At 33.8% G+C, this 25,060-nt stretch overlaps 1 protein-coding gene and 2 long non-coding RNA genes across 6 annotated transcripts; 2 read left to right on the top strand and 1 right to left on the bottom strand.

The window, feature by feature from the left end:
- The first annotated feature begins 4,217 nt into the window (after positions 1 to 4,217).
- On the top strand, positions 4,218 to 6,712 carry LOC139815075 (uncharacterized). The gene is made up of 4 exons (XR_011732661.1): positions 4,218 to 4,939; positions 5,209 to 5,487; positions 5,779 to 5,883; positions 5,963 to 6,712. It is a non-coding gene; the product is annotated as an uncharacterized lncRNA (long non-coding RNA).
- A 2,030-nt stretch (positions 6,713 to 8,742) lies between these two features.
- Positions 8,743 to 24,465, top strand: Xxylt (Xyloside xylosyltransferase). 4 transcript variants are annotated; one of them, XR_011732660.1, is made up of 5 exons: positions 8,743 to 9,162; positions 10,032 to 10,505; positions 10,690 to 10,754; positions 19,020 to 19,187; positions 19,636 to 24,465. XR_011732660.1 is itself a non-coding variant. In XM_071781703.1 (4 exons), exons 1-4 carry the CDS (start codon positions 8,743 to 8,745, stop codon positions 15,276 to 15,278), a joined length of 969 nt encoding a protein of 322 aa, XP_071637804.1. In that variant the 3' UTR covers positions 15,279 to 15,412. The 4 variants fall into 4 exon arrangements, 3 of the variants coding, with proteins under 3 accessions (XP_071637804.1, XP_071637805.1, XP_071637803.1); XM_071781703.1 differs by lacking the exons at positions 19,020 to 19,187; positions 19,636 to 24,465 and adding an exon at positions 15,269 to 15,412; XM_071781704.1 differs by lacking the exons at positions 19,020 to 19,187; positions 19,636 to 24,465 and adding an exon at positions 10,849 to 10,959.
- LOC139815077 (uncharacterized) lies at positions 16,371 to 17,505 on the bottom strand. Its single transcript, XR_011732664.1, has 3 exons — positions 17,175 to 17,505; positions 17,034 to 17,107; positions 16,371 to 16,943 (listed from the first exon to the last, which is right to left on the bottom strand). It is a non-coding gene; the product is annotated as an uncharacterized lncRNA (long non-coding RNA).
- Positions 24,466 to 25,060: the final 595 nt, after the last annotated feature.

The following is a 25,060-nucleotide window of genomic DNA, read 5'->3' as shown; positions in this document are numbered from 1 at the left end:
TTATATAAATTTAATTTATCTATACTATTATTATAAAGAGACAGAGTACATACATTTCTTTAAAAAACCAGAATTGTTTTTATTAAATACTTACATTTTTTATAATTATTATTTTCTTCCTTTTTATTTTTTTTCTTTTTAATATTTTTATCTTCTCCGTTTATTACTTTCTTTTAAATTTCTCTCTCTCCTTATTTTTTAAATATCAATAATCTCAAGAACATCACATGTTGAAAGAGCTTTACTCACAATCAGTTCGAATAGAATAGAAATACTTAAACTCATTATTCACTTTATTTCTTTCTATACTGTTCGCATAGCCGACAAATATTTATAATAATTTCTAAATTGTCTTTCGAAAACACGAAATGTCTCGAAATGCAAAGCATTCATATAAAACGTGTCGCCGACAAATGACGTTTCTCATGTACATACTAAGAAAATCAATACAATCAGTACGAAGTTTGATGTATTGATTTTCCATAAAAACTATTTGTGAAATTACTAAGCTGACCTGCTATCAATTCACTCTCTTGTCATTATAAGCTGCTGATTTTACATATTATATGTCATTTTGATTTTTATAAAAAAAGAACCCTTTTACCGATCATCGCCAAATTCAATACCAACCTTCCTTTAATGATACTCTATATAAAATTACATGTATAACTTATACACTTATTTTCAAGCAAAAATTGGTAACCCTTTCACCAATCCTCGCCAAATTCAATAACAATCTGCCTTAAGGAGGCTCTTACCCGGCTGCTCTAATCAATGTAGCAACCGAAAAATTATCATTAATAATTGGTTATAAAATTATCGGAAAATTAAATAAAAAAATAAATAATGATTTTTACATAGTGTAAGAGTAAGTTATATGTTCTATTAGTGTAAATATTAAAATTTATACAATAAGTCAGTTGACTACGTCAGTGCTAAAGAGCAGAATAATAACATGCGCGTGTTTAACGTCGTCTGTAGCAGTCTGCAGCTAAGTGAGGTGTAGCCGTGTAGCGTTGTAGCGATTGATGCGATGAAGAGATGGAGCCAAAAGAAAGATATAACGTGAGAATGCTGAGAGGGAAAATGAAAGGAAAATTCTCGAAAATAAAGGTTGTCAATGCGCGAGAGAATAATTATGCCGCTACCATACAGCGCAGAGAAAAGACATGTGCAAGTAAGGTTAGAAAGAATAATTAACATTGTTTACTTTTTGATTTTCAAGGTTTGATTGGCAAATAATTGAAACTTATTGTTTATATAGGTACAAAACAATTCTCCGGAATGTTTGCAAAACGCATTTTACTTATTTACGTGTAATACAACATTTGAAACTTCGCGCGATTTTGACACTCGGAAGATCATTCGCCTAACCTGTCGTACATCATATTAAAACTACAATATCTTTTATAACTCATCGTCAACACCAAGTTTTCTTCTTATCATTAGAAAGATTATTATTTTAACTACAATTCCTTAGTTTTTTGTTTACCTGGCTCGCAAACTTGCCAAGAAGATACATCACTTCCGGTAAAAATTTTAGTGTTTACCATATGCCCTGTGTTAAAAATGCGAATTTCAATACTGATATTTTTAAAATTTTTATCGTCAACCTATGCTAAAGTTTTGGGCATCGGTTCGTTGTGGTTCACTTTACAACATAATTTAATTTCATAAAGATCTGTCGTTTTATGATCGAGGTAAGAGCCTCCTTAAATAACACTGTATCCATCAAATAACTTATACATTTTTTAAGCAGAAATCGGTAACCCCTCCATCGATCCTCGCCAAATTCAAAACAACCTTCCTTTAATGATACTTTATATAAGATGACAAATATGACATGTATAACTTACACACTTTTTAAGGAGATCCTAAACCGAAGCCCGAACTTCCTCGATGTCGGTAATGTCAACATTTCTAATCCTGTTTTCTATATATGTCATATATTTATATCTGTCCTTGTCTAACGAGAGGCATCTGTCTTTGTTTCGATTGCTGCGCCATCTCTCGCTACACGCAATACTGCTGGTCCGGTGTCATCACGTATGTACATTACGTTCACGTAATCGTACTTTTCGTTTAATTTTTTTGTTTGGAGTCTCAGCCTAATTCTACAACGATAAAGAGATCATGGCGATACTGATTAAATCGACATAGAACATTAAAGGTTAACACCCTGTTAACACCAAACCAACATCCAACGATGCGGATCAATCTTCAACCTACACTAAACATTGAGGATTAATATCCCCAACCTACACTTATCATTGAGAATAAACTCCCAATATACACTCATCATTGAAGATTAAACCCACAACTTGCCTAAACCTTAATATGGTCAACACTCAATCTACACCTAAATTTAAGTGTTAATTGACACTTAAACTTTGATGACAAACACTAAACTTACTCCCAAATTTGAGTGTTAACTCTCAAATTTGGGCGTAAGTTTAGTGTTAACATTCAAATTTGAGTGTTAACCATCAAAGTTGAGTGTACTTTTTCATAAGGGTATAAATTAATATTTTTATTAATTAATAACACAAATAAAATGAAAATAAGTTATCCTTTAACAACAATTATTTTCTTAGAATACTAATAAATATCTGAAAGATAAAAAATATGACAATTTTAATAAAAAAACACTTATTACACAAAAGAAATGAAAAACTTTTCCTATTGCCACATGAATTATGAGGCTCATAATTCATGTGGCAGCTAGTGCACAACTTTGGATTGATACCAGTCCTCATTATTTACAAAATAATCTTTTGAACAAACACAGTAGTTATTGTCGTTTTTCTCAACACCGGCTCTTTCATAACATTACCCAGCAATTAAACACAGTAATCACCGAGTGCGCAATTTGCTATCAAATTGCGCACTTGGTGATTACTGAGTTTGCTGGGTATATGTGTCAAAAATCTAATCACAAAATATTTGATAAACCAAAACAAACAAAAGAGTTGCAACTACAATGCGAAAGACATGAAAATTTAACTCAAAAATTACTTTTTGTCGTAATAATCTTTTACCTCTCACTATGGTAACACCGTTTTAACGTTGACTGTCAAATGTCTATGGATGATGTATGTATGTATATATGTATGTATGTACGTATAGTTTCAGTGCTGATATCAAATACAAATATTTTAAAATTTTTGGCTACTAGCCCAGTCAATAGAGACATTTAAATGGAATTAATTCCGGAAAGCAATTTTTTTTTTTTTATTGTTTTGGAGGGTCATGAATAGTCTAAAACCGGATTTTCGGGATTCTAACTGTCGTATGATGGTATCGTTCATATTAACCGCGCGAACAGCGCCAATGGGACAGTCGTCGACAGGCATGAGGAGAGCGACATCTGGAGAGGTTAGGGAGAGGTACCACGGAGGAAGAGCGCGGGAGCGGTCTGTCTTCAGTCTTGAGTACGGAGCCCGGGGGTAGAGAGGCCCCGGCACAGAAGCGCAATAAAGAACACGTTTCCTGATTATTCGCGAGTACAATTACTGTCCTTCCCGTCCCCGTCCCGCGAATAATACACTAACCCTGGAGCGTTAGCCGCCATTTTGTTTAGAAGGGTGATTTTGTAAATATCTCGCTTATTTTCAACTTTAGAGTGAAAGTGGTAATAACCAAACTTGTAGAAAATTTAATACTCTACAATTTCGGTCTTTATTATTTTTCACCTAGGATCGATATTTTGGGTCTTAGACTCGAAAGTGGGGGGGTGAAATTTTTTTTATTTTTTTTTATTTTTTGAATTTACTTGGTGTAATGAAAAACATCTTTTCCACATCACCTGGAGGTAGAGTTTATGGCGCGTTTATTCAAAAAATTAAAAAAAAATAATAAAATTTCACCCCCCACTTTCGAGTCTAAAACCCAAAATATCGATCCTAGGTAAAAAATGATAAGGACCAAAATTGTAGAGTATTAAATTTTCTACAAGTTTGGTTATTACCAATTTCACTTTAAAGTTGAAAATAAGCGAGATATTTACAAAATCAACCTTCTAATCAAAATGGCGGCTAACGCTCCAGGGTTAGAATCCCGAAAATCCGGTTTTAGACTACCGTACCTATGACCCTCCAAAACAGTCAAAGAAAAAAAATCGCTTCCCGGAATTAATTCCATTTCAGCGGCTTTTTCGGGCTCTATTGACTGGGCTATACACGCAGTTGAAATATGGCTCTTGTTTCAAAACATGACTCTTTCATGCCCACTCTCCCCTAATATATTCCATAAGTATTGCGTGCATTTCTGAATATATGTAGGAAGATTAGGTTAGAAAACTTTTTGTAATTTGTCGGTACAAAATATCTCTTCCTTTTACTCAGATTTATATTGTGTTTTTTACTCACGCTATTGTGCTAATCAAATCACGCTTCATCACTGCTACAGCCAGAGAGAGAGGGAGAGAGAGGATGGGAGAGTGAGGAAGGGAGGGAGGAAGAGGGCGTGAGAGGGCAGAGAGAGAGAGAGAGAGAGAGAGAGAGCTACAGCCTAGAGCTCTAGATTATAAGAGTAGCGCAAAAGTCCGAAACCTTTGATCCTTGCGAATGCCGACAACCGCGTGTTCTTATTGGTCGACCGCCATGTCGGTATCGTCTATCTCTTTCTACACCATGCTCTTTCTCACTCTTTCTCGACATGACAAAGACAGTGCCATATGAAGGAAGAAGACATCACGAGGACAACATAACCTGTTTGATGTGGTGATTGTGGTCTGATTCTGATTGTGTACGAAAAGAATGCGAAAAAATTATTTTGTACAAAATGCCGCAGTGTTGTGCAGACGGTTGCTTTTCGCAGCAAGGTATGTACAGGAAAAATGTTACATCGGTTACCAACTGATTCAGTTCGGAGAGCTGAATGGGTTCGCAGAATCGGACGAAAAAGCTGGACGCCGAACAACAACTGCAGACTCTGTGAGGTATTACAGTGAAATTTTGTAATATTTTATAATATATATTATAGGATATTTCTTGTACTATGTAGAAAGTAGATAGTATATTTATTATAATGCTTAATAATATATATATATTTATATTTATATGTAGCTTACGAATTAGTCGGATAATAGATAATTAGATAATGAAAGCATCGTAATCATAATGCAGACAGAAATAAAAATTTATGATTACAGAATGCACAATAAATTACGTAAATGAATTAAATAAATGACGTTACTGCATTTTCCAGGATCATTTCACTCCTGATCAGTATGAACAAAATAGAATAGACGGATTAAGAAAACTGATAGCGTTTTTTCTTGGCTGCACTACCGCCCTGCACTGCCCTGCACTACCCAATAGCGTTGCACTAGTGTTGCACTAGTGTTGCACTAGTAGGCGATAGTGCAGCCAAGAAAAAACGCTATGAAATTCAATGCTGTTCCATCTATATTCAAATATAGATGTGAAGAGTCACAAAACAGAGATTCGCTAATTGGTAACATGGGAAGTGATACACCATGCATGGGTAAATGTTTATATTTTAATGCATGTATGTGCACTTTTAAATGAATGTACCCCGATAGTAAAAGATGTGTAATATTATGTGACAAAATTTGGATAAAATTGTGAATGCTGCAATTATTGTCCAATATTTGCCCAGTTTTCCTATCTGGTTACATAATATATCTAAAGATAATATTGAATGACAGTACAATATTAATGCTGTATATATAAATGCTATATATAAATGTATTATGCACTGCAAATTTTCCAAATGATGGCGGGCCATCTTCAACTAATAATGATCCTTCTACAGAATCGCACATTATACCGGATGCATCATCTTCAACTAATAATGATCCTTCTACAGAATCGCACATTATACCCGATGCACCATGTTCTGTAGATTTCTCAAGAACAAGTAAAATAATTAATTTTTAATCAACTTTCAGTATCTTAATATTGTAATGTATTTTTAATTGCTTTAAATGTTATTATAGAATTGCCACGTCCAATACCAGAACATTCGATTGACATTGAGAAACAGGAATTACTTGGAAAAATACAATTACTACGTAAGAAAAACTACAAGGTTAAAGCGAAAATAAAGCAACAAGAAGAAGGTCAATCTTTATATAAACTTAGTGGAGCAGTTATACGAACGGTTATAAATAGGCATCGCATACGATGCAAAACGTGCAAATCGGCTTTATTGAAATCTACTTCGTGTGATATTTCTCGTGTACAGGTTCTCACTGATCTAAGCAATTACTCTCGACCAGACACTTTTGACAAAAATTCAGGGCTAATATTTTGTAGCGAATTGGTTTATTGTTTTTTTACAAAATGCAGAGTTCATATTTCGAGAACGTGAAGAAGAAATTCTGTCAGGTGTAGTTACATTCTCTGAAATGTTAGAAACGTTGCTGCCGCTTTGTATTACATACAAATTTCTACCGTGCCATTCTGTTGGAAAGCATATCTTGAAAGCATATCTTTTTTCACGCATTCATTTTATCGTGCGTAAATTTAACAATACAATAGTTCGTAATAAATCTTTGAAGTGTGGAAGCAAGAGCGTTGGCATGAGAAATGCTGTAAACAAGTAATTACACTTGTGATAACAAATAATTAATGTGATAAACATTAAATATAAGTACAAATATATATATAAACATACCAAAGACACAACATAAGTACAAAGATACAATATAATTTATATGATTCAAAATAAAATTATAAAATTTTAAGACTTTTTTTATTTCATTATCCTGAATATCATACAGAGTGCATTAAAAATATAATAATTACTGCGTTTCAATATTCACTGCAAATAGATATATACCACAAAACAAATTTATAATACATTTATATATGTTACGTATACTATAAATGTTCCATATTGGCAGTGAGCGGAAAACGGTTTACATGTCTCGTTCAAATTTTTCGCGCCCTTTTAGTACCAACATGTCCGACTTTTGCGCTAAAAGGTGCCTTTTCATGCTGACGCTCGACGCTCATTTTCAGCGGCAAGAAGGTCGCATGACCACAATTGACGCCGGCGTCAATTGAAATTCATGAAAAGGAAAACAGCGTCAAAATTTCGGCGTCTTCGCGCTGCTTTGGCTTTGACGCTTGAAGTTGGAAAAATCCAACTTCTCTTTCTTGACGCTGGCATCATAGTGATGTCACGTGACGTCGCTCAACGCTGTTTTTTAGCGTCCCATGAATTGGCACCTTAATGCTAAGACTCCATAGACGCGGAAACGCCGTGCGGTAGAGTGCGTTGACCAATCAGAAGGCTGCCGCAAGTCGCCTGCGGCAAAATCAAAATTTGTGATTGGTCAACGCACTCTGCCGTACGGCGTTTCCGCGTCTATGGAGTCTTAGCATAAAGGTGGAAGCACATAAAATTGCAGGAGCCATAAGCAGAATGCAGAAGCCATATGCGCATGCGCTATGGTATCTGTTAGAGCTCTACGGATACCATAGCGCATGCGCATATGGCTTCTGCTTTCTGCTCATGGCTCCTGCAATTTTATGTGCTTCCACCTTTTAATCTCCTGCACACAGGACGCGGCAGCGCGGCAATGCGGCAACGCGGCACCGCGGCCAATTACCGTCTTGCCTTTCCGTTCTACTTCTGAAAGTAGTACGGAAAGGCAGATGGTGATTGGTCACCGCGTTGCCGCGTTGCCGCATTGTCGCGCTGCCGCGTCCTGTGTGCAGGAGCCATTATAATCTAGAGCTCTAGCTACAGCCTGGTCCACTTGCATAGTGATTGTAGCACTTGTAGCGTTCATGAACCGCTCCTTTGGAGTGTAATGCTAAGACTCCATAGACGCGAAAACGCCATGCGGCAGAGTGCGTTGACCAATCACAAATTTTGATTTTGCCGCAGGCGACTTGCGGCAGCCTTCTGATTGGTCAACGCACTCTACCGCACGGCGTTTCCGCGTCTATGGAGTCTTATGGCTCCTGCACACAGGACGCGGCAGCGCGGCATTGCGGCAACGCGGCATTGCGGTAACCAATCACCATCTGCCTTTCTGTACTACTTTCAAAAGTAGAACGGAAAGGCAAGACGGTAATTGGTTACCGCGGTGCCGCGTTGCCGGAATGCCGCGCTGCCGCGTCCTGTGTGCAGGAGCCATTAGCATAACGTTCGGAGCATTTGGTACATACCTACCGCTTATTGGACCGCAGCATATGAGAGGACATTGACACAGGAAAAACATGAGGTCTGTTTTTTTTTTTTTATAGCTGAGCTAGTGTAACACACATACATTTTCTATACTTGTGACTTGTGACTTCTGTAAGTGAAATAGGCATATGTTTGAATTTGGTGAAAGCGAGAAGGGAAGTTCTAATGCAGTTCGGTGCAGCAATAAAAAACAAACTTATCGTATCGCTTGATGGGAGATCTGAACCAGGTGATGGACTGATGCGATGGTGCGGTAACAAAAAATCGGCTATTGATCATGCTCACGTAATTATCAATTCCTTTCTGATCCCCATGATCTAAGATTAATGTTTTCTTGCTTAAAAAAAATTGTGAGAATTAACCGAAGCAAATTAGGTTAGATTATATTAAAATTAAAAATTATTTAACTAATCGAAATAAATTGTGAAGAAATTATAAGATTAACAAATGTAAAATTAAATTTTTATTTTTTTCAACCGAGATATTTTTATTTATATTCTAAGCATTTACTTCTTTTTGTAGATTTTTGAAGCTTATTTGCTCTTTTAGGTTAGAAGAATAAGGGATACAAATTAAATGCCCTTGTTACGCAAGGTGCTGCTGAGGTTGACCGTCCTTGCGTTACTCTTGGTTGCCCTATATTGCTATCAGACATCCGATGGAGGACGCTGGGTCTTGTTCAGCCCGCAAACAAGAAACAGAAGCTTGGCAAACCTTACGGCTGCCTCAGCAGCTACTGCTTATTCCATCAATTATTTGTCTTCAACAGCAAGCATTATGCCACGAAATCAGACGAATTATTATAACATATGGTGCATTTTTACCAAGGTTGCCTCGAACTCGCCTATGAGACGTAAGTTCCAAATATTCACGGACTCCTTGCTCAGATTCGCCTCTGTGGATATTGCCTTCCATGTGATAATTGATGATGACAGTCGAGACATAGCTGCGATTGTTATCCAAAATGTCATGGCCAGCACTGGAAAATTTATGGAAGTATGTTCTTGTATGACCTTTCTTATTTTTAACAAATTAAAACAAATAGGTCCTTATGAGTATATTGCATTGTCATTAAAATATTTGTATAATTTCCCGAGAAAAAAAATAGGTATAATAATGTGGGCATAATATGGTCAGATGTAAAAATATATTATTAGATATGAAAAGATTTAATTTTATATGAATTTTATATGATTATATATAATCAGATCCAAAATTTGGTGTGATATGATCATATCTTTATGTAATCATATTCGACTTTATCTTATTATATATGACAACAGATCCGGTTGAATATAAGTTCAGAATAAACAAGAAGGAACAAAAATGTCTATATAAAAACAACCTAAAAACAAACAATGTCTATATAAAATAAACTGCCTGAAAAAAAAGTGGATATAATATAAGATGTAAAAATACATTATTAGATATGAAAAGATGTAAATAACATGTAATTTTATATGATTACATACATAATCAGATCCGAAATTTGGCACGATATGATCATATCTTTATATATATATATAATCTAGACAGATTATCATATATACTGTTATCATACTGTTATCATATATAATAAGATCAAGTCGAATATGATATTATATAAAGATATGATCATATCGTGCCAAATTTCGGATCTGATTATGTATGTAATCATATAAAATTACATGTTATTTAGATCTTTTCATATCTAATAATGTATTTTTGCATCTTATATTATATCCACTTTTTTTCTCAGGTAGTTTATTTTATATAGACATTGTTTGTTTTTAGGTTGTTTTTATATAGACATTTTTGTTCCTTCTTGTTTATTCTGAACTTATACTTGACATAATTAAAGTATCTACATATTTATTTGTCCTCAGGTGTTTTATTATAATGTACACCAACTAGCTGTACAATTGGAAGATATTGTATCAGTTATGTTGCCACATTTCAGTAGCAAACCAGGAACATATTATTCGGATGCATTATTCTTTATTTCGCTGGGTTTGCACAGAATCGCACCCAGCCACCAGAAACTCGCCGCGATGTTTGATGCGGATACGAAATTTCGTAGAGACGTGAAGGATCTGTTTGAAGAATTTAACAAGTTCGGAAAGGAAGCCTTGTTTGGCTTAGCTCCGGAGCTCACGCCAGTTTACCGACATGTTCTGTACTTATATCGTAATAAACATCCGACAACGATGTTTGGCGAACCTCAACATAAAGGCGGGTACCCTGGCTATAATAGTGGGATGGTGCTCTTTAATTTAGAAAGATTACGGAAATCGCTTGAATACAATGAGATTGTCAATAAAGATAGCGTGAATGCTATGACGGAGAAATATCACTTCAAGGTAATATTGGACAGTTATTAAAAGTTACATAATTGAAGTAAATTTTCTATATCGTGATATCAATTGACGTATTGAAAGATGTGTGATATATCATAGAGAAACTATAATAAACGAGGATATGTATAGACAGAAGAACCTATTATTATGAAATAAAAATTATATATATTACATATAAATATGTTAGGAAAGACCGGGGCTATGTCTACGGGGACTATGTGTCAACAGTACTGCTATCTTAGATGTTAAGAGGTGTGTATATATATATATATATATATATATATATATATATATCAACATCAATGATGTTATGCAATAATGCATTGCTTGGATATTTTACATTTAGTTGATGACGCGCATATCCGAGATACCAAGAAATGCATTATTGCATAACATCATTGATGCTGGTTATAGGGCAAATCAAGGAGTTTGAGACAATAAAAAAACACTGAAATAAGGCTGATCTACAATGTGCTCTTTGCTTTCTGTTTTTTGCTCTTAACCTCTTTGCGACTATCTCGTATTTCGCAATTCCGTCGCGTAACGTGATGTTTCTTGTCTCTTCTGAAGTTCGTCAATTTTTATCTTGGGCGACAGAGAACAAAAAACATCGCGTTACGCGACGCAATTGCGAAATACGGGATAGTCGCAAACAGGTTAAAAGCAAAAAACAGGAAGCAAAGAGCACATTGTAGATCAGGCTTAAAGTTCGTCAATTTTTATCTTAGGCGACAGAGAACAAAAAACATCGCGTTACGCGACGCAATTGCGAAATACGGGATAGTCGCAAACAGGTTAAGAGCAAAAAACAGGAAGCAAAGAGCACATTGTAGATCAGCCTTATAAAGTATAAAAAAAACAAAAAAATATTTAAAAAATAAAAAACAAAAAAACAAGAACAAAAAAGGAGATCAGACACTCACCACGCTGGTTGATCTTGGGTATCGCTAAGTAAGAGTGGGTATACTATGTATAATATATGTGTACGTTTAATACCACCAATATTCTTATAGGCTCGTAGCTTAAAAAATAGCATATTTTGAGGGTTGTGCCCATTTCAACTTTTGATCGGTATCACACAAACTACACTTTTCCATAGTTTTAGTCAATTTTAATCGCGGCCACTTTTTTCATATAATTCGGTTTTAACATAAATTTATTTTATTAAGCGGTCTGATAGATCATGGCATACTTTCTTTGTAAACTTTTTGAATTTTTGCAATATCTTCAAAATTGGAGAAAATATAGTACACGAAAATGTGCTGTGACATCATATCTTATATAAGAAATGACGTCATACCTTTTGAAGTTGCCGTCATCAAAAAAACTTTAGCAAGCTATAACTTTCTCAAATTTATGTTTTTTTTTAATTCAAAAAGTACTAAAAATTGGCTTAGATTCTCTACATTAATTATGGATACCGCTTAATAAAAAAAAATGTTAAAACCGAATTAGTGCGTGGTCCTTTTGAGATATCGCGGGCTATTTATAATTCTGTTATATTCTTCAGTTTTTTTCTACTCTCATTTCTTATGTAATTCTTAAGATTTAGTTGAATAGATTCAGCTTTATACATGATCAAAGGTCCATATATGGACCGTATAGCCTGAACTTGAATATAATGTCATTAAAGAAACGTTATTATTGAATTTGACGAGGATCGGTAAAAGAATTTTTTTTTTTTTTTCGATATTTAACTCGAGAAATATTGAGAACTAGCTTTTTCGCCCGCGCTTGAGATATATAATATACTGGTTACCCGGGACTTCGTCCGGGCGTCTTTTTTTTTACAACTTTATTTGTGTTATTACATTTGTGTTCTAGCTAATCTTATCCACCAATGTATGATTCATAAACATATATTTTCAATAGCTTTCCACGTCACCCATAAGGTACTATTATTAACGCGTTTTTTTTTAGTGGTCAATACCAACCTTCCTTTAATGATACTCTATATAAAATTACATGTATAGCTTATACCCTTTTTAAGCAAAAATCGGTAACCTTCACCGATCCTCGCCAAATTCAATAACAACCTTCCTTAAATGATACTGTATCCATCAAATAACTTATACATTTTTTAGGCAAAAATCGGTAATCCCTTCACCGATCTTCGCCAAATTCAAAATACAACCTTCCTTTAATGATACTCTATATAAGATGACAAATATAACATGTATAACTTATACACTTTTTAGGCAAAAATCGGCAATTTTTTCACCGATTCTCGCCAAATTCAATACCAACCTATCTTTAATGATACTCTATCCATAAAACAAAAAATTAGCTTGATATCTCAAAATTTGTGGAAATTATGGCAATCACGTAGTTTTTTTTAGACAGAAATCGGTAACCCCTTTATTGTTATCAATTATTTAAATTCTATTATATTCCTCAGTTTTTTCGATCCCTATTTCATATATAATACTTTAAGATTTGGTTGATTAGGAAAATCTGAACAGGAAAAGTCATTAAGTTAACGACTCTTTTAAAGAATTTAAAATTTTAGATTTCCAAATTTTTTTTCACATTGGATTGTAGCACAATGGCACATAGCCTATGTTACTCAGGAAGATATAAGCTATCCACCATTGCAGTGTAAAAATTTTTGAAATTGATTCAATAGTTTCTAAGATTACCTTGAACAATGGCACAATAGTATATTGTACAACTAGTGGAAAAAGTGGTCAATTCTGAATGAGTGTGAAGTTGGTCGCACTAGCGAAGCGAGTGCGACCATCACACTCATTTGGGCTCGACCACTTTTCCCACGAGTTGTTCATACTATTTTTCCTAACAAGAGCGTGAAACAGGCCGCTTTTCGCGCTTGTTTTACAATTTCATTTCTCCACTAGTTGAGAAATGGCTCCATGTTTCAACGCTTACGTCATCATTGCGAAATGGATCGTTTTGCTCACTCAAAACAAGCGCGAAAAGCGTCCCATTTCATGCTCGCGTTAGGAAAACAAACTTTTTTTCTTTATATAATAGTAGAGATTACATGTTGAAAAAAGATGGAGTGATGTTTTCAGCACGAAAGCGTGTAAAGCGAATGTAGCCTATATTATACATATCATTTTGAAAACAAAAGAAATGTACGTTCAGTTGATCTACCTGAATTATGCGATGAACGCAGTAAATCTCATCACAATAAAAAAAGTGTGCAAATTAGAAACTTGCATATTGCTTCTTCATCGTTACAGATCGCTACCATTCTTTTTAGAGCTAGCACATAGCCAGCTTGTTTTTAAATTACAGCAACATAATTATTAACAGAAAATAGTATGGCTTCCTTATAGATGAAACTTTATGAGCGAAATAAAATGATAAGGAAGCAATGTGCAAATTTTTTTGCATACTTTCAAGAAACATCGAAGAAAATCGATCTAGTGAATCAGAAACTTGCACATTGCTTCCTCATTATTTTATTTCCCTCATAAAGCTTGTTATAGATATGTTAGTGTATAACAGCGCGCGCGTGTGCATGTGTAGTTACATTTGTATTGTCGATAATTTTGAGTCAACTATAGAAAGTCATCATTTATTGCAATTTTCAAATTTTCTATATAATTTTCTACATAATTATATGTTCATAATTATGTCTTAAATTAAAATTGGTAATTATGCAGTTTAGGGGAAGCATCTCCGATGACCTTGACCTTGACATATGTTGTCAAGGTCACCCTCCTGAGTGACCTTCAGAAGGTTTTAGCCGTCGCTCGTTTTTTATTAAAAAGTTATAAACAAAAAAAGTTTCGAAAATATAGCAGTTATTTTAAGTACTGAGAGGCATAAACGACTAATATTACGTTTTTCTTTAAAGCAGAGAATACTTTATTTCGCGAGAAAGTCGCTGCTTTACCAAAACACAACATTTAAAGCAGTAAATTGTTGATAAATTGAAGTCTTTTTGTTAAAGCAGAGAATACTTTATTTTGCGAAAAAGTCGCTGCTTTACCAAAACACAACATTTAAACCAGTAAATTGTTGATAAATTGAAGTCTTTTTGTTAAAGCAGAGAATACTTTATTTTGCGAAAAAGTCGCTGCTTTACCAAAACACAACATTTAAAGCAGTAAATCGTTTATCACTAACCTACATAGGTTAGTTGACGCGCTTTAAAAGTATTTAAGTGTTTAAAGCGCGTCAACTAACCTATATATGCACCTATATGTACTATATTTTCCAAACTTTTTTTGTTAATAACTTTTTAACGAATAGCGAGCGACAGCTAAAACCTTCTGAAGGTCACTTGGGGTCATGACCTTGACAACATATATCAAGGTCATTAAAATCGGTGAGGTCGCCAAACTTTTTTTTGTTAATAACTTTTTAATAAAAAACGAGCGACGGCTAAAACCTTCTGAAGGTCACTCAGGAGGGTGACCTTGACAACATATGTCAAGGTCAAGGTCATCGGAGGTGCTTCCCCTAAACTGCATAATTACCTTAAAATTTTATCGAAGTGAAGTATACTTAACAGTAACTGAAGTATGATATATTTTATTTGTTATATAATCCTTTACAACTTAATTTTCGAAAAAGGCCACTTATTTTTAATTGCTTTTAATTTAAAAATTACATAAGTGTATACTCTTTGACACTATAAAAAAAATTAATCTAAATCTTTAGTAAAAAAAAAGTCTAAATTTAATGGAAAAGTAAGAAATATTATTTTTATGGTTTAAAAGTGATTATGGGATACACTTCATATTTTGCTGCTAACATTGATTGATTAGAATGATAGCTCATCTATCTTCTTACAGGGTCATTTAGGCGATCAAGATTTCTATACGCTTCTAGGCATGGAAAGACCAGAACTGATCCACATGGTTGATTGTGGGTGGAACAGGCAACTTTGTACCTGGTGGCGTAATCGTGGTTACGCGGATATATTCGCTAACTATTCAGAGTGCCATTCGGAGACTAAGTTGTGGCATGGAAATTGCAATACTCCTATGCCTGACGATTAATGATCCATTATTTTTATGGCATCAGTAAATACATAAAAGATGCCTTGCATTTTTAGATCTAAGAAAAATGGTGCTAAAAGACACGAATGACATAATCTTAAGATATTAGGGAATTGTAAGCAAAATAACATACGATGATTTCCTTTTATATTAATTAGTGAATTCAGGAAATTTTACTTTACAAGTAATGATGAAGAAAATAGGAAAGTCCCTCTCTTCTTTCCACCTCTCTGTCGTTCTCTTTCTGTTTCTTTATGCTGTCTTGGATTTAGATATTTAGTAATTTTTAAAGGACGGTTGATTTATACATAAGTATATTTCTTGTTGGATAGTTCTTGTTATATAATACAATCTATTACACAATCTATTATAATAGTAGATTCTTAGAATTTTCTTCTTTCTATTGTGAGTTTCTGTCCCTAAATAATGTACTATGGTGTATTTATAGTGATGTTAAATAGTGCTATAGATATACACAATTTCTCTTGATGATGATGTTACTAATTTCTGTAATATACAGATCTATACACGTGTGAATTTCAATTATAAAATTTCTCTAGTTAAAAATAAATAAACCTTGATATAAAATTTTAATTAAAAATTTCTAAGTCGGAGTAATTATACTTCTTAACCAATAGCGAATAACAAATCATGCAGTAAAATACACTTGGCAGATATTTTGTCCAGGATGTATCGCGATTGCTAACTTGATTTGCTTCTTAATATGCTATTTTACTTTTTTTGGACTTTTCTTATCTTTTTTTTATTTTTAATTTGTTTTATTTTTTTCTGCAATTGCTTTTTGCTAATAAAAGCGTCTTTTTACTTACCGTCAACAATTAAAGTTATCAACCATTAATATTCATTATTGCAGTTATTAACTATTAGGTTTTATTTATGCAATATTGCCGAGCAATTTTTTCAATTAACAAAAAATTTATTTTTTAGAAATCACATAAGTTTATATTTGACACTTCTGCATAAATAAATAATCATATTCTTTGCAATTATATTCATTTCTTTGATTTTTCAAAAAGAACCCCGCACTAAATCAGTGGAAAATGGCTCTCGGTCGAATTGGTTGAAACTTTAATGTGTAGTTTAGGGCATTCTGATTAAAAGTTTAAATAAGCACAACCTTCAAAAATAAACAATTTTGGCGCTATTGACTTTAAAACGTTACTTTGGTATGCATGACTGATGATTCAGAAAAGGTTTCTTTACACTTTAGAAGTGTGTTAAATATTTATACATGTATAACATATGTAGATTCTTAACACCCACACTCCCACATACACATATATACAATACCTAGAAAGTGTCTGACATTAATTTTTACAAAAATAGAATGGTTTGTTCCGCCAACAATAATCAACAAGAAACGTTTATTAGTTTCGACTTCTAATGGCAATATAAATTGAAACGTTGCTACGTTTCGACCCCTCGGATCGGGTCCTTATCAAGCAATCTAAATAAAACAAACAATCCGGTATAACAATAATTCGGTCAGCAGGATAAAATTAATAGTCAGGAGAACATATTATAGATAAAGCGATACCTGGTAACTATTCCTTGTCACAAACTTAAACGTCGGCATTCTCGAAAATTTTGTCCGAAATAATCAACTGATCGCTGGAAACAATGGTCAGTGAGCAATGTAAAAAAGTATGCAGTTAAAGGCGAGCAGAAAATAACTCACACGTGTAAGTCGGTGACAGTGGAGAACGCATTAAAAATATAAACGAGTGACCACTGCGATGAAGCGTTGTCAGTATTGAAATTTTCTACGGAACAGAACGTTATCGTGGAGCGACGACCAACATACGAAGACGATAAATTTAAAGAAGGATACAGAAAACTTAAATCCGATTTATGACAAAGTAATTTCATCGGTGTAAATATCATGCGAACCATATTTGTTTATTCTAACAACCTACAATGTGTCAGATACCGAAAACAGTCAGTATACCTCTCAACTACGACATGTTAACACACGTTGGTCGTCGCTCCACGATAATGTTCTGTTCCGTAGAAAATTTCAATACTGACAACGCTTCATCGCAGTGGTCACTCGTTTATATTTTTAATGCGTTCTCCACTGTCACCGACTTACGTGTGAGTTATTTTCTGCTCGCCTTTAACTGCATACTTTTTTACATTGCTCACTGACCATTGTTTCCAGCGATCAGTTGATTATTTCGGGCAAAATTTTCGAGAATGCCGACATTTAAGTTTGTGACAAGGAATAGTTACCAGGTATCGCTTTATCTATAATATGTTCTCCTGACTATTAATTTTATCCTGCTGACCGAATTATTGTTATACCGGATTGTTTGTTTTATTTAGATTGCTTGATAAGGACCCGATCCGAGGGGTCGAAACGTAGCAACGTTTCAATTTATATTGCCATTAGAAGTCGAAACTAATAAACGTTTCTTATTAATTTTTACATTGTAATAATTCGAAAACGTGGCGTTTTGGTAAAAAGTATATTCGCAAATCGTCGCGTCGCGTAAAAGAGTCACGGTCGGTCTCGCTTCGCGTGTACTTGGCGCGAGACACTACCGTATCTCTTGATTACAAATAAAAGTTGTACATCTGTGCGTACATCTCCTTGGAACTTTTATGTATACATATTAGGTATTAAAAAAGTTGAGGTGCTATTGCATTACCATATTCTTGAGACCAAATCAAGTAAAAAAGTTCTGCACCTTTTCGATCCAACAAGCAATTGTCAAGATATTGTAAGCTAAATATTGAAAAAGTTATCAAGTTTTCTTTGAATATCTCAAAAAGTATTAGGCAAATAAATAAATGTTTCAGACAAAAGTTCAAATTAAATAGTAGAAAAAGATGATATTGTAAATATTGTAAAAATTGAGGTTTTTACTTAAAAAATCGACTTGGGCCTTATTGGGCCTAAAGTAAACCTCGGGCCCAAAATCTAGGTAACTCACCTAACGGTTCTCTGAAAACCCTACAACTTTTATTTGTAACACTTTTTACCAAAACGCCACGTTTTCAAATTATTACAATGTAAAAATTAAAGTCGGACACCCTATAGGTATTGTATATACATATGTGTATGTGGGAGTGTGGGTGTTAAGAATCTATACATATATTATACATATATAAATATTTAACACACTTCTAAAGTGTAAGGAAACCTTTTTTGGATCATTAGTCGGATACATACTAAGGTAACGTTCTAAGGTCAATAGCGCAGAAACTGTCCATTTTCGAGGGTTGTGCCCATTGAAACTTTTAAGGGCCTTGGCACCCCAAGTAGCAAAAAGATATTTTTTAAACGTTTTTAAAAACATTTTTAGTAATGAAAAAAAAATATTTAAAAACGTTTAAATTAATGAGATAGATCCTTTTTTCTTATTAAAAAAATATTTATTTTAATATTGTAAAAAATGTTTTTTTAATATTAAATAAATGTTTTATTAACATTAAACATTTTTTTAATGTTTAAAAAAGTTTATTTTAACAACTTTTTTGACAAAGAAACGCTTAAAGAACGTTCTTTTTCTTTATCTAGGAAAAGATAAAAACCGCTTTCTAACTGATTCTTTTGTATGAACCGCGCGTCCATCTGAAAAAACTGCTCTCTCAAGCCGGTCACCCATCCGAGTATAGTACCGCACCCACGTTGCTTGACTTTGATCAAATGGACAAGTGACGATCCTCCTACGCTTTCTCCTTACCTGTAAGTACTTGTCTACAACATATCTTTAAAGTGTTAAAAAATCTTATGGGTCCTATGACGCGGAAATTTTTTACGGAACGGCACAAAATTTATAAAGCAAAACAATAGAAAAATTTGATTGAAACATCTCTTACAATTAAAAAATTAATATAAAATAATATTTGAAGTAAATTATTAAATTATATTAAATAAATGTTAAATAAATATTTTTTTTATTCAAAAATAATCTTTCGCCAGTGATAAATTAATATAAAACTTTTTATTAGTCGGCCTGATTGGCAATAATTTAATTATAACTACGTATTTTTTTTATAGTTAGAAAGATACTTTATTACCCCAAGAGGTCCAAAAGGGCGTTTTGTAGGGACGTACCCAACCCTGTACATGTTCCTTACATATATGAAGGCCCTGCCATGCCATAGGTCATAGGTTCATTGACATTTTTCAGGGACGTACCCAACCCTTTACAAAATATTAAAAATCTCAAAAACAAAATCAAAATTAACAGAAAATCAACCTATATCACGTTCGAACACCGGATCAAATAGTCAAAAATGGGAAATCAAAAATATTGTTTATCTTCTCGCTGATAATTGGTACTTGGAGACTTGGGGATTGTGACGCATGACACATCGCGCAGCCTGGTTCCTCTGAGCATTTAAAATAAATATTAAATTAATGTCGAATAAATGTCAAATAAATGTTTTTTTAAATCATTATTGCAAATAAAATATTAATGTAAAAAAATATTAAATAAAAAACGTCAAATAAATATTTTCTTTAAATCACTATTTCAAATAAATCAATGTAAAATTTTATCGAGCGTCAAGTTAGCAGATAGCGATTATGTTTAATGTTTACTATGAATGGAATCGATTGGAAATCATTTGGGGATGACATCTTCATTGTAATTTTTATTTGGGAAAAGTCGCTTTTTTGTAATTTAAATAAATCTTTGTATTAAAAATAAAAATAAAAATAAATTTAGGTCTCTGTTCTTTTTTGCTGCACTTCTGCACTAGTGCAACAAGTTAACTTATTGCTGCAGCGAAAAAGAACAGACCATTCGTAATCAGCAGCATCGCTTTCAAGCTGCCCTACAGAGCAATTTTTGGAAAAATGGTCAAAATAAAATCTATATATATAAGTACCGGACGTCTGTCTGTCTGTCTGTCTGTCTGTCTGTCTGTATGACCGCGAACTACTCATTCGTTAGTGGATCGAATTTTTATCAAGGGTACATGAAATAGGGGTAGAATTTCCCGGGGAGTGCCATAAAGTGTATAGTTTTTCGTTGCCGATTTTCTGGAAACCGGTTTTTTTAATTTCTCCAATTTTTCGGGAAATAATTGACCGAATCTCAAAAAATTGTGTATGAAGTAGGGGTAGAATTTCCCGGGGAATGCCATAAAGTGTATAGTTTTTTGTTACCGATTTTCTGGAAACCGGTATCAGAAATTTTTACAATTTTTCGGGAAATAATTGACCGAATCTTAAAGATTTATAGATCAAACAGGGATAGAATTTTCCGGGGAGTACTATAAAGTGTATAATTTTTCGTTACCGATCTTCTTGGAAGCCGGTACCGAAATTTTTTAAATTTTTTGGGACTTAATTGACCGAATCTCAAAGAACTGTATATGAAGTAGGGGTAGAATATTTCTTGGGGAATGCTATAAATTGTATAATTTTTTGTTACCGATTTTTTTGAAAAACGGTTCAGAAATTTTTCCAATTTTTCGGTTCAAAAATTTTATTAATTTTTTGAGGATGGGTTTAATTGCCACTGGAAACCAGTTCGTCTTCTGTCTGTCTGTCTGACCGCGAACTACTCATTTGTTAGTGGACCGAATTTTTACCAAAAGTGTATGAAATAGGAGTAGAATTTTCCGGGGAGTGCCATGATGTGTATAGTTTTTTGTTACCGATTTTCTGAAAACCGGTTCCTTACAGAGGAAGCTTTGTTGTCATAAATTGCGTATATGAACCTTTTATTGCGTATAAAGTTGGATCTAATCAAACACATTTAAATGAATTATTTATGAAATAGGGATAGAAAAACCAAAGAAAAGATTGGTTTTGAGTTTTTGATGCCAATATGTTCAGATGTATAATTTTTCGTTACCGATCTTTTTGGAAACCGGTATCCAAAATTTTTCAAATTTTTCGGGAATTAACCAGTCACTTCAATTCGCGACTGTTGCGAGCAATTAAGACCGGTTTTTGGAAATCGGTTACGATATTTATCAAATTTCTCGGAAAATAACAAGTAGTTCGCGGTCAGACAGACAGACATACAGACGTCAGGTACTTATATATATAGATAGAGGTAGAAAGAACTAAAGAATGTAATAGAATTAGAAAAATTGCTAATAGCAGGTTTACAATTTCTGTTTAAAAAAATATACGTAATTGCTCCAATTTCCGCAAACTTTGAAATATCAAGCTGAATTTTTTTATGGATAATTTTTTTAATGGATAACTTGTTACCGATTTTTTTTTAAACCAATGCCAAAATTTTTTAAATTTTTGGAGGATAAGTTTAATTTTTTATTAATGGATTATTTTTTATTAATGGATCGATTTTCTTGAAACCGGTGCCAAAATTTTTCTAATTTTTTGTTGATGATTTTGATGAAATTGGTACCAAAAGATTACTAATTTTATGGAGATGGCTACTATGGGATTGAAAATTGGGTTTTATGGGGTTCTATTGATGCTCCTAATTAATGAGTAAGTTTGGGGAGAGGGGAATAGATTTTGAGCCCCCGCGAAGCGCGGGCGAAAAATCTAGTTTTTGATACCGAAATTGTCGTTAAGGAGTTAGAGGATCCTTGTGCTGGTGCACATTCGTGCAATAAGTTAAAGTAAAACAAAATATATTTGTCTCACTCTAACTTTAATTGCATTACTACTGATGTGTTACTAGAGTTAAAACGCAATTGTGTAAACTGAAACTAAAAATAATATATTTTATATTAATTTGATATTGTCAAGTAAAATAATATACCATTAGAAGAATATTTATAACAGTTATACAAATTTATATGGATAGATCCATTATAGAGTATATATTCATATATGATTATCTTTAACCTTATAAATATACTTTTCCATGATCACACATGATAATGTACTAGTATATAAAACCATATATGACTATATAAAGTTTATACTTAAAGAGATTTAGCCATATAATATTGTTCAAGATTATATTTCCATTTCTTATATGACCATATATAATTATATATTTACTAATATGAACAAATAAGAGGTATTTTTTTCCGAGTATATAATCATATATGCTTATATATGGCCATGTATAATTATATACTCTCATATATGGCCATGCATATAATATTGTTTAACATTATATTTTCCATTTCTTATATGATTATATATAATAATCATGTATCTACTAATATAAACTAATATAAACTAATATGAATAAATAAGAGATTTTTTTTTCCCGGGTTATGCGGTTTTAGACATGTGTGTATGTGGTGCTGGATAAGATTTTTTTTATAATGACTTGCTTTTTATTTTACAGATAAGTTAGAATAAAGAAGTTTTTTTTCTTTTTGTAATCGCGCGACGCGACGTTGGCCCAATAGGCCTGTTTTGTAATGAGCCGGCACTGGTTTCTGACATTCACTCGACATTAAGAAATAGTTATTTGTGTAACAAGTGAGGTAAGATGAAAATTCCTCTGTTTCTTCGAAACTGTGCGGTAATGTAAACATTACCGCACTGTTTTGACTCGTGTATGGAATCGGCCATCCGTCGCACAGATGACGTGCGCGCAAAAATGGGCCACTTTCCACGCACTTTGTAATATAAAATAGGGTGTGTAACACGTGCGGGATGAGAATTGGACACGAGTGCGGAGTGGACGCACGAGCCGAAGGCGAGTGCGATCACTCCGCACTCGTGTCCAATTCTCAACTTCCCGCACTTGTTACACAAATAACTATATAATCATAGGTTGTATCTTAAGAAACAAATTTAGTTAAAAAGTAGTAATAAAATTTCAAAATAAATATAATTCTTTTTATGTCGGGTGAATTTTCTCATTAGATAGTGTTTTAATTCTAGTATTTCCTTGTAGTCTACTGTACTGAAATAGATATAGAAATGTGTAGAATATCAGTATTAGTTGTAGTTTGGCGTAGTTTTACCGAAAAATTTATAGATCAAGATGCACTAAAAAAATACAAAAATTTACAAAAGTGTTCCAATTCTAGCATTTTCATGTAGGATTTTGTAGTATTTCTTAAATTCATGTAGAATTTAATAGATTCTGGCAATTATATTTTATAGTTTTTTGTAATACACTTTTATTTTTTTTTTAATTTTGTAGAAATATTTCCGCCAGGGCCTCGAGCGGTAGTGGGGGTATAGGAGGCGTCGCGGCGTCGCCTCGGGAATCGGCCCGAAATGTGCAACTAATAGCGTTTTTTCTTGGCTGCACTAGTGCAACACTAGTGCAACACTAGTGCAATAAAGTTGCACTAGTATTGCACTAGTGTTGCACTAGTGGGCGGTAGTGCAGCCAAGAAAAAACGCTATAAGAGCCACCGCACAAGACTCTCGTATGGTCACGTAGCGTAACATAACGTGAGCCAACGCACAAAAAACGTATTAACTGGTTACGGCCGTTACGGCGTTATACGTTTCTTGTGCGTTGATCTACTACGTTACGTTACCATACGAGAGCTTGTGCGGAGGCTCTAACCGATACGTTTCTTGTGCGTTGACTCACGTTACGTTACGCTACGTGACCATACGAGAGTCTTGTGCGATGGCTCTAAATCCCGGCATGTATGCATACACACACATACACACACGGGGAGTGCAAGGGGGGGCCATCGGCCCCCCTCCCGCACCCAACTCCGCCGGTAGGCAGCGTGAACCTCACTTTATAACTTAAAGTACATGCTAAGTTGTAAAGCGAAATTATAAAGTGCATGCATGAGGAGGGTGCAGAGGAGCAAAGCCCTCCCGCTCACGTGCGCTCACGCATGTAAACTCCCCTGCACCTCTCCATGCATGTGCTTTGATATATTATGTAAGATATATTCATCATTGAAAGCTACATTACAGTGTGTACAGTTACAGCGTTTTCTGTGGATATTATATATTTATAATATTATATATATATATAACAATATTATTATATATTTACAACATTATGATGATAATATGATATATATATATATATATATTTATATAGCTAATTTTTGCATATTGTTTCGCGATTAACGCTGGAATGTTTTAATTTTAGTTCTGTTGTTAGCTTACCAGAAGTGGCTGCCGGAATCCGCGCACGCAGAAGTGGCACAGATATGGCCGCCTTTGTAATTAATAACAAAACATTAGGATTGTAATTATACAGTTTTTTAGATAATTAAATTATTTTATATATAAAAAAAAACTCGAAATGCATCAGTTTTAGCCCTCCAGTAAGGGGTCGATTGGGTATCTTGAAATAATGAGGTAAAAATTACAAAAGTGAGAAAATTTATTAGCGTATCTACGATTTTATTTATCAAAATCTAGTAAAATATTTTAACTTTTGTCATTTTCACCTCGTTTCAAGATGCACAACCGACCTCCAGACGTACGCAGCGGTTTGTTTTATCGACTTAAGTTGGCGGGAAGACGACTTTATCATGACGGGAAGTCGACTTTTCATCATGACAGAAAGTCGACTTTTCGTCATGACGGGAAGTCGACTTTTTGTCATGACTGGAAGTCGACTTTAAATCGGTGGTTTTTGCGATATTTGCCGACTTCAAGTCGACTTGAAGTCGACTTTCGTCCTTAAAAAAGTCGACTTCTCTGCCAGTCAGTTTTGGTAGAAGTCGACTTGA

This window comes from Temnothorax longispinosus, chromosome 6, assembly GCF_030848805.1.
Source record: "Temnothorax longispinosus isolate EJ_2023e chromosome 6, Tlon_JGU_v1, whole genome shotgun sequence".
In the NCBI taxonomy this organism is placed as follows: domain Eukaryota; kingdom Metazoa; phylum Arthropoda; class Insecta; order Hymenoptera; family Formicidae; genus Temnothorax; species Temnothorax longispinosus.
The sequence above is the reverse complement of the archived record's forward strand: the minus strand, read 5'-3'. Positions and strand labels throughout refer to the sequence as shown.